Source organism: Capsicum annuum, chromosome 4, assembly GCF_002878395.1.
Source record: "Capsicum annuum cultivar UCD-10X-F1 chromosome 4, UCD10Xv1.1, whole genome shotgun sequence".
Lineage (NCBI taxonomy): Eukaryota > Viridiplantae > Streptophyta > Magnoliopsida > Solanales > Solanaceae > Capsicum > Capsicum annuum.
Genome location: NC_061114.1, coordinates 15,212,318 through 15,225,972, shown reverse-complemented (window position 1 = coordinate 15,225,972; position 13,655 = coordinate 15,212,318). Strand labels below are relative to the sequence as shown.

General features: G+C 27.2%; 1 protein-coding gene across 1 annotated transcript; it reads left to right on the top strand.

Moving 5' to 3' along the window:
* Positions 1-8,957: 8,957 nt before the first annotated feature.
* On the top strand, positions 8,958-13,199 carry LOC107868198 (ubiquitin-conjugating enzyme E2 10). Its single transcript, XM_016714818.2, has 4 exons — positions 8,958-9,132; positions 10,491-10,618; positions 12,068-12,172; positions 12,877-13,199. Exons 1-4 carry the CDS (start codon positions 9,063-9,065, stop codon positions 13,018-13,020), a joined length of 447 nt encoding a protein of 148 aa, XP_016570304.1. The 5' UTR covers positions 8,958-9,062; the 3' UTR covers positions 13,021-13,199.
* Positions 13,200-13,655: the final 456 nt, after the last annotated feature.

Sequence of the window (13,655 nt, the reverse complement as noted above, 5' to 3'; positions counted from 1 at the left end):
TCTCTTATATATAATACTCCCTCCGTCCCAAATTGAGATGACACATTGATTAAAAAAAAATAATTAATAACATGGCTAGTTTACTATAGTATCCCTATTAAATGATATTTATATTTTAATTTGAAGAAAAAATAATTAATGCAAAGAGTAAACATGAATTTTTTTTCGTCTTTTCTTGATTAATGAAAAAAGACAAGTAAAATGAGAAATTAAATTAGAAAATTTGAGATGGATAATTTGAGATGGAGGGAGTACTAGATACTTTTAAGACACATAAACAAGCCCAATATAACTGATTACAAACTTTAGATTTATTTTGTATATACAAAAAAGCATAATTTAAAACTATTGACCAATATTCTACTGGTACCAACTAACATTTTAGCATAAATAAAATATTATATGTAAAGTTACCTAACTCACAAATATTTTCAAGTATTGTTGGTATCTATTATGAAAACATTAATTTCTTAATGTTCTAAAAGCACTAAGGATCTAAAATATAATTTGTTTCTCAATATCGCATAATGACATAAATTTATTGCGATTTAAAATATAATTTTATTTGTTAGATTGAATTGAATTATATGTGACATATGCTATATTCAAGAAAGTTAAAAATCATATCATACATTTAATGAATTTTCTACGGTGTTCCTAACTCCTTTATTTCTTTGGAGGATCTATTAAGAACATGGTTCTTGTACTTTTTTTTTTCTTTATTATTCTTTAGACATAAATTGTTACTTGTACAATATTATTAATTATTAAAATAATGTTAAGTTTTAATTGATACAACAACATATCCAATATATAATTTCACAAAATTGGTTTGAGGATGGTAAAATGTACATCCTATCTCAGAGATAGAAAGACTTTTTCTAACAAAATTTAAGTACTAAAGAAAATAGGGAAAATAATTTACTATGATTAATTAAATTTTGATTTGATCAATTTAAAAATATAGAAATATTTTTTTCTTGATTTTTCACTCAATGTCTGATATTTTCATTGAAGACCCGACTAATTCGAACTAAGCACTGCAAGGTTGACGCTCCCAACAAAATTTTCTTCATTCCTAAGGCTCAAATTTGAGACAATTGATTAAGGGTGGGGCAATCCCAACACTACACCACTATCCAAGTTGATATCTAAAGATATTCTATTATCAATATACATTAATTGGACTCAAGAATACTTTTTTTTAATCAAATTTGATTCGACAATCCAAAATTAAATCAAACTTACATTAATTCAACTATTAAAATTGTTTTCTAATGTTTAAAATAAAATAAAATTCATACTTGATTCTATATTTAGATGAAGATCTACGGTTTTTAAATTTAGGAAATACTCGTAGGATCCGTTTGATCGTTGTATTTCGAAAATGAGTATTTTTGAAGTTGAAAACTATAAAAATTAATTTTTTTTTAGAGTTTTATGAAAATTTAAAAATTTTAATTTTTTAAAAAATAAATTAAAATATACAAAAATGAATTTAAAAATAGTGAACACCTCTTGGGGTGTTTTTCAAAAACCCCAAAACAATGAAAAAATATTTTTGAAATATTTATGGCCAAATAAATATTTTGAAATAAAATAAAAATGTATTCTGAAATACTGTGAATAATATTTATGGCCAAATGCCTGCTTAGTTTACTTTAAATTTCCGTCATTCTCTCCGATTCTTTTATTTATCTTGATATTTTTATGCTCTGTTAAATATTAAAAATATTAATTCAATAAATTATTTTTATATATTATTTTTATTTCAATTTAACATATACTATTTGCTTTTATCACACTAATTACATTCAATTTTTATTATATTACAACAACAACAAACTCAGTATATTCCCACTTAGTGGGGTCTGAAGAGGGTAGAATGTACGCAGTCCATACCACTACCTCTAAAGAAGTAGAGAGGCTAATTTTTATTATATTAGAGGAAAACAAAATTAGAAAATTATTAATTCAATTTCTAAAATAATAGATAGTTCATATTCACATTAGTTATGTTATGAATTAAAGTGAAGCAACTGCAAAAGTAATTAGTTAAATCTCATATTAATTTAAAAGAAGAAAAAAAATGCATGGTATTGAATATTAAATTATATTGTCATTAAATTATAATTTAGAAATAACAATTAATGATAAAAATCATTTATCTATATAGGCAATTAAAAATAAGAGATAAGTAAAACTTAAATGTACATATATACTTACTACATGTAATATTTAAATAATATCACAAAAGATAGCATTAGATTTTGTAATAAGTTCATAAAATTATTCTACTTATAATGTTAATAAATTAAAAAAAAAAATCTATAAATACCTAGAATAAAAAAATACAAATATTACATATAATATAAAAAGATATTACAAAGATGGAGAATTGAAAATATCAAAGGTAAAATTGATATTGCTTAAAATAAAGAGGAATAATATGTCCAAAGCAGGAATTTGTTCAAATGAAAAATCAAAAATATTTATATTCTTGGAATAGTAGGGTTCAATTAGGGAAAAACTAATGTTTTGATATTTCAAAGGACAAATAAGGAAGTTAACTAATAGAGAACATTATAGAACATAATAACCTAAGTAAAAATATAGCGTGTTATAATATATGCATTAAGATGTATAGCGGTATATAAATAGCATGTTTGTAAGGTATTTTTATTTTATATCAAGAAGCTTAAAAAAAAAAGAGTAAAAAAAAAGATATTTTCAAGTTAAAGACCTTTTGCCCTTGATAATGAGTATAATTACAAGTTTGTCCTTGATCGTCCTCAACTCTCCTTTCTATATAGTAGAAACTAGGTAATGAAGGACCCGTTTACGGACCCAATATTACAATTTTAAATACATTTATAGCTATTTAATTAGTTTTTGTTTTTCTTTAAAAGATCACTAATATTTTTGAGTAAAACACAATGGGTAATGTAAGCAGAAATCACACTATATAATAAAACATAACTTTTTATTTTTACAAAATTAAAAAATATCTTATAACTTAGCTAAGGTTTCATAATTAACATTAAAATTATCATATACTCTAATGCTTATTTTAACATCAAGTCAAACACATTCTCTTCGATTAAACAACTAATTGTAATGTTTTTATTTTTTTATTTTTTAAAAATTATACAAGAGAGTAGATTAAAATTATAAATATCTATTTATTAACATTTTATTTTACAGAGAATCATACGAAGCAATAAATGATACTAATTCATACATAAATTGATTTTAAATATATTTAGATTCGTTTTATGGGTGTTTAACAAATGAAAATAAGGACATACTGGATGAACGTTTTAATGAATCATAATTTTAAGGGATTACCTTCATGTCATGTCTTATATGCATTGAAAATAGGAGACCAATTTAATATAGTAAGTAAGAAATTTCTATTTAAGTAATTTATCTACACGAAGAGAAAATTTACTACCTCAAATAGAGAGAATCAAAAGAATTAACAAAAATTAGCATGATATATATTGTAATAATTTAACATGAGATAGTTAATATTACATTTTAAATAAGTTATTTAAAATAATTTTAATAGGTACTGAGTAAATAATCATGTTTTCATAAATCATATGTAGTGCAAATATTTATAATGAATGATATGTATCATGTGAAGTTTTAAAATTATGGAGGAATTACTATTGTGTTTGATAGGCAAACACTTATTCAGTATTTATGAGTATTTTTTTTTTATTATCTTACTATAATAAAGTAATAGTTACTTTATGAAATTAAATGTGTGGTTAAAATTAATTTTATATTTTTATTTTTTATGGAACATATATGAGTATTTGCACATCCTCCTATATACTACGACTCCCTTTATTTCAATTTATAACATTTTGATTAGATATCAAATTTAAGATATATGGTAAAACTTCGCAATGTTTCAAATTATCTTTAAAATAAATAAATCTTAAATAGAAGAGTATACCTTTGAGGACTTTTTGACAAATAAATGAAATTCAATATGACTAAAATATTAACAATGTTATAAAATACTAATCAAATAAAAGATGTCAATTCTTTTTTAAAACTGATTAAAAAGAAAAATATATTATTTGAATTGAGACATAAGATGTATAATTGATAACGAAAAAATTATTATCATGTAATATATATTTCACTTTTTTCAAATTTGTTCAGATTGTAAATACATTCAAGTATATCCAAATAGATGTACCGTAATATTCTAGAATTGAATTTGTAAGTCAACTTGAATTTTAATCATCTAAATTATATTATCTAAATTGATTTGAATCAGTTCAAAAAATTAAGTTGATCTAATTTGTGTACAAACTTGATCTCAAATCATACGAATATTTTATACGCTTTTGTTTAGAATTAAATTTCATATTTTTTTTATGAGAGTTTTTAAGTATACGATAACATAGTTGTTTTTTTCTTCTTCTAGATATTCCCGTTCTAATAAAATAAGAGCGAAAATTTCACATCCTAAAAACAATCGAAATTTAGATAATATCTCATTAAAATAGATTAATTATTAATATACAAAACAATTTTTTTTCAAAAATTATGCTTGAAAAAATGTGGGATCCACCCTAAATTGCACATCATTAGGGCATACTTGATATTTTGGAAAAAATATTTGGTTATTTTATTATTTTAAAATTTATGACCAACTTTTAAGCCTATATAATAGAATCAAATATTATAGAGTATTTATGAAATGATAATTTTACCCTTAATCGTCCTCGTCCTCTGACTCACTCTTCTATGTAGTAGATTTTTATGATATCAATTATTATTTCAATATAGTCATAATATCAACTACTTTTATTTTTTAAAAATAACTGAGAAAGAATTTGTAACTTGATAAAATTTAGTGGGCGAAGTTTTTCCATGTCAATATCAATAAACCAATTTCACCTGTTTGTCTTGATAGCAGTGTTCAGCGAATTTTCGTGCCTTATTTTAAGAGGAATATTAATCAGATAAAAAGCTTGAATTAGATCAAGTGTCTTACTTATAGACAGTTATAAAAATGTTTCTTATGTTGCTATCAAAAAAAAAAAAGAATGTTTCTTATGTTGATTATTTCTTACTTTTATAAAATATTATTATACACTTTTCATTCTTCCAAAGCCTTGAAGATAATTCTTAAATTCTTAACTATATTTTTATAGCTTTTATTCTGTCAAAAATATTTTAGTTAAATTCAGAATTTATGGGAAAAATAGCTTCTTTTCATAGATGCTTTAGGATTAGAATTCAAGCTTCTTTGCGCTTATTGCAATGTTATGCAATCAAAAGAGAGTACGTTTTATATATATCTTATTTTTGAAAAAAAAAATATACATATATATTTTAACTCATTATATTTATGCAAATTTCCACTCTTACAAAATGATTATCAAAGTGATTATCAAAAATTTAACTAATAATGTGTCCTTGTTGGATGTATCAAGAGCAAATTATGAATTTCGAAAGACTCAAAATTGAAAAAATATTATCATGAAATAATTATGTATCTTTACAAAGGAAAAAATGTATCTTCATTAGATATATTATGTATCTCGACAGGCTCAAAATAAAAAAAAATGTTCAGAAGCTAATTATGTATCTTTATAAAAAAAAAATTATATCTTCGTTGGATGTTTTATCACAAATTATAATTGTGACTGTTTTATCTAATTTTAATACTTGCATTTCAGGCCTTTGAATTCCTAGTTTTGTTTGTTTAGGCATTATCAGTGAGGTCCCTAGTTTAATTGTCAGTTAGTCCTCTAGTTAGTTACTAAAAGGACACATGTCAGCATTCTGTATTTCTGTTAACTGAGTTGGACTTATGCTTATAAACGTTGTATTGCTACTTTTGAAAATTAATGAAAAATAATTACTGAAATTATCTTTCTCTCTCTCTATTGAGAAAAATGAGTCACCAAGTTTTCAATTAAGAATAGGGGATAAGTGGGTTCCACATATTTGTTTAAAAATAAACTAATTTTTTTTTTTTTTGAATACTGAATTAGTTGTTGGACAATTATACTAGTTAATACGTGTAATCTCTATGGAATACCCAAAAGTATATTCTCTGACAGAGATAAGATCTTCTTAAGCAACTTCTGGAATGAGCTTTTTAAACACCTCCAAGTGCAATTGTCCTACAGTTCTGCCTATCATCCACAGACTGATAGGCAAACTGAAAGATTAAATAGGTGTGTTGAGAACTACTTGAATAAATGGTTTTATCTCTTGTTGAATTCTGGTATAACAACATATATCATTCAAGGTACTCTATGGAAATGAACCTCCACAACTCACCTTTGAGTTAATTGCACAGTCAAAGGTACAAGTTGTTGAATAGACAAGTTATAGCTAAAGTGTTGAAAGAGAATTCGGAAAAAGTTCAGAATAGGATGAAAGTTAATACTGATTAGGGGTGGAGGTTTGGTATTCGGTTCGCTATTTTTAAAGTTTGGGTTCTGTAATTCGGTAATCGGTATTTGAATATAGATACCACATATCATACTTATAAACATCGATTTGGTAATCGATAAATTAAACTTTGATTCGGTACAGTATTTGGTAATACCATATTAAAATTGGAGATGTGCAAATGTATATTTAAACTTCAAACATACTTTTAATAGAATTTTAGTATTCTTTTTGTTGTTTTTAACGAATATATTACCAAGCTCCAATATATTATTTGGGATGACTAATACTACTGTCTATTAGGTTGATTAGACACACACATATATATATATATATATATAAAATTCGATATTTGGTAAATACCGAATAACAAACGGTATTAATATTTTGTATCAAATCTAACTCTGAATATCGAAATATTGAAATTTTACTCCCAAATACCGAATTATCAAATACCAATTATCAATTTTCTTTTTATATTAAGCTTGATAAATTGATTTTTGATATTTTATGCCCAACCCTAATACTGATAGAAAAAGAACTGAGAGAATTCAAGGAAGAAGTGAAGAAGAGAAATCATGCAGTCACTCAAGTGCTAGTACAATAGGTCAACTTATTGCCAGAAGAAGCAACTTGGGAAGACTATCAGTTCATTAAGTCTCAGTTTCCCAGCTTTGTTGATGCTTGAAGATATTTGGGAGCTCCATCTCGTTACAGATGTATCGTATCGGAAGCTAATTATGTAACTTGATAGATCCAAAATTGAAATTTTCAGTAATTATATCAAATATCCGATTTTCTTTAATTAAGCCCCAAACTATCGAAATTTATGTTGTTTACCCTTAATTTTTTTTCTCAATTATCAATATGAGATTTCATTTGCAAGTCCAACGAAAAATACATATATTGATTATTAATACATGGATAAAGTAAAAGCAAAAATTGCACTTACAATAGGTAATGATCCCCGAATAACATTTAGCATATAATTAATCACTCATACATATATAACGGATTCGACTTTGCACTAAATTTATTATATTGTTAAAATTATGAGTTCATAATAAATTTTTATTGAGCTTATAGTAAATTTATACTTGTTTGATCCCTTTCTATATCCCGCTCATAACAAAAACTTTAATGTACTGACTGTTTTTTTTCATATCTATATTACGTATAATAAATTATGGTTCATTTAATAGTTGTTCAATTGAATCTATAGTGAAAGAACTGCATTTACCTCTGAAATCATAACAATTACTTTATTATTATTTTCCGTAAAATAATACTTACTTATCGTTCAATTCATAAATAACTCTTGTCTGAAGTCTAAACTATTCACAAACCAAGATATTAGTATCCAACTAATAAATTAGTGTCATAAGAATATCATTCTAATAAGATAGAAATACCATGAACATATACAATAAGAATATTCTTTTAAAATGAAAGCACTAGAAATTGCTGCATAGTTAATTTTATTCTTTTCAAAATTAGAAAAACATTAGTACTTTGGGAAGTTCAGAAATTCTTATGAGCTGGAGGGTGGGTTTGGTGCTGAGGAATTTTAATTTTGTTATGTTGAGTTGGTTAAAAATTTTAATTTTTTTAATTAAAAAAAAAAACAAAATTTTTAAGATAAGAAGAATGACTTCTCTATTAAAAGTAAGCAAAATAAGCTTCGCAAGTGACATTCCACATTAATCGTGTTCATCCACCTACATCCTACATCTTTACCCCATCCCCAAGCCTCCATCTCCACCATTCCACGCCCCACCTCCACTCAGTGACGAAATCAAAATTTTTGTTGAGAGGAGTCAGGAGTAAATATACGAACTAGTCGAAGGGGGTTCAATATCTATTATATTATATATATATACAAAAATACCTTTAACCATACAAAAATAGTATAATTTTTCGTCGAAGGGGGTTCAACATCTACTATATATACACAAAAAATATTTTTAACCATGCAAAAATAGTATAAAAATAGTATAATTTTTCATCAAAGGGGGTTCAACATCTATTATATATACACGAAAAATATTTTTAATCAAGCAAAACGAGTATAAAAATAGTATGTTCCGCCGAATGGATTCAGATGAACCCTATGGATGAAAGGTGGCTCCGTCCTGCCTCACTCTCACCTCTTATAATACTTGTCAAAATTATATACAAATACATTTAGAATAATATTTTTACTTACATACAAAACACAAAAAATATATAAGAAACTCACATATTTTTCTGGAAAAAAAAAATTCAAGAAAATATTTACTTTCATACCGAACACACCCATAGAATATTATAATTTTTTTCTTTTTCTTTTTGTTTCTCACAAGTTTGAAAAATCATCAATCGTCCATTTTCAAAGTATATGTGTTTTTTTAAAATTATGCATTGCTTTTTGACACAGAATCAATACCAATGAGTGCCCACTGAATAATAATAATTAATAATAAAGAAATGATTCTCTTTTTCTACTTATTTTCTTGCATATATATATTTGCATCCTTTCTTGAAATCTTTCATCAACTTTATTTTTTCTCTATATATATAACTTCTACATTATTCTCAATTGTCATAGGAAAAAAAAAGTTTTTTAAATTTCAATCCAATAAGTAGTATTAATGGCATCAAGGAGAATTCACAAGGAACTAAGGGAGTTGCAAAGAGATCCTCCTACTTCATGTAGTGCAGGTAACAATAATGTTTTTTTTTTTTTGGAAAAGACAAAAAAATCTTTCAATTTAATTCTTCATTTACATTTTCTACGTTATGAGTTTCAAGAAACTTAATTTATTTTATTTTAAAGTGGCTGAAATTTCAAGAATTGTTTGATATATTTAAAAGGGTAAAAGTGAAAAGTAACATACAATTTATATCTTAGTTTCTTAAGGGTTGGATTGAGTTGATTTGTATTTTTGAAAAGATTAGAAAGTTTTAAAAATATTAATCAAGTCTACAATTAACTTAATCAAGTTTTCTAATGATGTTTGACCTTATCTGTTGGTCAATGTCACCAATCCTTCATTCAAGATTTAAAAGACACTTTTCCTTCAATTTTCTCTAGTTTCTTTTCCTTAATAGTTGTGCATTGACCCAAAATTCATTTATTTTGAACTAGAGGGAGTAATTAACAAAAGAAAAGTCAATGAAGAAAAAAAAAGAATATAAAATTAATTTTTTTTGACGTGGCGCAATGGTGTGCTGACATGAAGGTGAGTTTAGAACACCACTTATTGTGAGAGTGGAGTTTTACGTCTCGAGGTGGTACTAAATTCATTTTTAAATTGTATAGGTATATATTAGGTCAGTTCAATAGTTTAGGTGTGTTTTCGACTTTTTAATTATAGTTTAATGTGGTTTTGATGTCTTTTCTCATATTTATATATATGTGTGTGTGCGCGTGTTTTATTGTCTGTCGTCTCTAGAGGAATCAGAGGTTATGATGAAATGATAAATATTTTTTCATCTTTGATTGTCTCGTGTTCAAACCTGAAACAGATACCTGAATTGAGTGGGAAAAAAATAGAACGAATATTGAGAAAAATTTTATGATGTTTCTGTAAAATAAATGACTATTTCACAATAAATTTCAAATACTGACTGAGAAATTGATATAAATAGTTGTCAATCAAAATAATAATCAATATATATATATATATTTGCATATCAATATAAAACAAACTTTGATACAAAACTATATAAATTTTTATATATTTAAAAAGCGAATATAATTATTTTTGTCGATCGACCAAATATATAATTTCCCGTAATTCTTTTTTCGAACATAAACATACACCTTAACTTATCATATTTATACAAATCTCCACCCTTATAAAGTAATTACAAAATCCCAATTAATTGTGTAACTTTAGTATTGAAAGCTAATTATATTACACAGAAAGAAATATATCTCCATTAGATGTATCGAGAGTTAATTATATATCTCTACAGACATAAAATTAAAATTTTTAATAATTATATAAAATACTAAAAATTTTTATAATTAAACTTCAAACTGTCGAAATTTATGTTGTTTGCCTTTCTTTCAGGTCCTGTGGCTCAGGATATGTTTCATTGGCAAGCAACTATTATTGGGCCAAATGATAGCCCTTATGCAGGTGGTGTTTTTCAAGTGGCCATTCATTTTCCTCCTGATTATCCTTTCAAGCCTCCTAAGGTATATGATTATACACTTATTATACATTTGTTATCTAATCTAAAATCAGTGTAATTATTCTAATTTTTTTCTTTTAACAGATTTTAGCTAGTATATATGTTGTAAAATACTGATTATACAGTAATTATATGCTTGATTATATATTTGTTATATACTAAGTTTGCACTGGTAAGGGACTAGGCCGTAGGTTGGTGATTTTTTATTTTTTTTATTGGCAGACTAAAAATGTTAAGATCTCTTTTTAAAATCAAAACAATTGCTAATTTGATACGAAATTTATTCAGACTCCATATTTACGTCAAATAATTGAATACATGCCATATAATTTCATGTTATTATCGAATGTGAATTAAGTGTGTATCTATTCCATTCCCACCTATAAAAATGAAAACTAGTAGTGAAGATATCATGAGAGGAATGGTACGGTAAATGTTTACCAAGCCGAATATTTATATCAAATTAATGTAATTTATTGTGGTTAAATAATTTAATGAAGTGAATATATATATATATATATATAAATCAACCATGGTAAAGTAATATTATTAAATTTTGAGAAAAGACATAAAGTCACTTCTCAACTTGTCAGACTTTTTCAAAAAGACACCTAAACTATATAGGCTATCTATTACCCCCACAAAATCAGTTCTAACGATAACAAATGCACACTTCTTACTTCAGCTATATTCTTCACTTCTTCGGCATAGTTATATGTTTTGATTTTTTATCGCATTTTAGAAGTAGAAAGTGACGTTAATTTTTTAACATAATGAATTTTAGTTAAAAATTTGTTTCGTTTATATTTCAAGTTTTCTTTTATTTTTCTCCAATTTTGGTGCTCATATATACACCTTGTTTTCAATTTTGATTGTGTTTAAGTTAGGCATTTGCATTATTTTTTTGTTTTTCGTTTGTTGTTTTGTTTGAAGTAGATATTGAGATCAAGTTGTAGCTGGAAATTGATGGATTCTTTCTTCTTGTTTGGAGAAGGTGAGTTGCTATCAATGGAGGTTTTGAGACTATCAATGGAAGTTTTGAGGCTGTAGAGAGAAGAAGAAATTTTTTTATTGATAATGCCACATGACAACTTTATATTGATTTGGGGGTATAATTTAATGTCACGCGGTAGTTTTATATTGATTTGGGGGTAGAATTTAACCATCCACGCACCCCTTACCTGTTGACACTACACTTGCTCTGAAAAATATACCAAAGTGGTGTATTTATTGTAGTTGAAATTAATTTTGTGCGGTAATAGGTCGCCCGTATAGTTTAAATGTCTTTTTGAAAAAATCGAACAAGTTGAGGGGTGTCTTTATATCTTTTCTCTTAATTATTTATACACGTAGCACGTGTTCATTGATTTGACGTAAACATCCGATTTGAAGTTTATACCACTATAACTAATTTATACAGTATTGATTTACATTTTATCATTCATATTGGCAGGTGGCTTTCAAGACCAAAGTGTTCCATCCAAATATAAACAATAATGGAAATATTTGTTTGGACATTCTTAAGGATCAATGGAGTCCTGCCCTCACCATATCTAAGGTACTTAGTGTAAATAAGGGTTTGGGAAACATGAATTATTCAATATGATATGCTATATAACTAGTTTATTTTACAATGTTTATTTTTGGGTGTGTGGGTGGGGTGGGGGGCTTGGGCAGGGTGTGGGGGGCCTGAGCTCAGATGTGGTCTCGGGTCCAGACAGGAGGTGGGGGTCTTGGGCTCAGACGTGGTTCCTGGTTCAGGCGGGGAGGGACGAGGGGCGGAGTCCTGCGCTTAGGCAGGGGGTGGGGGGCCTAGGCTAAGCGTGGTCCCGGGTCTAGGCAGGGGGTGGGGATCTTGGACCAGGTGTGATCCCGGGTCTAGGCGGGGTGGGACGAGGGGCGGAGTCTTGCGTTCGGGCGTGGTCTCGAATCCAGGAGGGGGTGGAAGAGAAGGGGGATATATCGGCTAAGAGAACTGAATCAAAAATTCTCTCTCTTATGTAGTCATTGTACGAAATGACTTGCACATTGCAGTATGAAATTCGTGTACCAATTTAATTGACGAGTCAAGAGGACTGAACTAAAAATTCTCTTTCTTAATCATCAATGTAGTCATTGCCAATAATTCAGAATTTTTATCATCAATTTAATTTTCTCGTTCATATTTTTTTTCTTTTTTCTTATAATAATAATAGAAGATATGTTCACTTGTATGACTTAGATTTCTCGAAAAAAAGATTTTAACTTTATTTTGTTATGCAGGTTTTGCTATCCATATGTTCATTGCTAACAGATCCAAATCCAGATGATCCATTGGTACCAGAAATTGCACATATGTACAAGACTGATAGGAACAAATATGAATCGGTGGCTCGTAATTGGAACCATAAGTATGCTATGAACTGACTTGCTGTATCCCTGTAAAATTAGTCAAAGTGCGGAAAAACTGATCCAAATATCACGATTACAATCAGTTATAACCATGATTTCTTCCTGCCCAAACATATATTAAGTGCCGAAAACTGAGATATCTAACTATCCAAATTTGGGTTTAATAAATGCTTTTTTTTCCTCTTCTTACTAAACAATATGAAATGTTATGCATGACAATCCTTTTTTTTTTTCCATCGAATGTTCGGCATTCATTGTGGGGCCACGACTAAATTCAGCCCCACGACTAATTCAAATTCGCGCCATCAAAAGTTACCTTGATTAAAACACTTTTTGAATGCTTCGAGTTTCTGTTGTTTGGCCATAAAGTAATATTTCAGTAGATGAATGAACACTGAAATTCAGGTTTATCAAATATTGAACTTTAGTATTGTGAATACTAGTGGAAGTACAGAAAAACTCATCCAAGAAGTGAAATAATAATTCTAAAAAGAGGGGTGTACTCAGATCTTATTCCTATTTGTGAGGTAGAGAGGTGCGTTCAACATTTGTTGTTCGTCTTTGAAAGCACCTTCTTATCTATTTATCTACCTTGTCTCAGAAAGAGTTGACTAAATCAAACCATCCGAGAAGCAAATAGACTAGTTCAC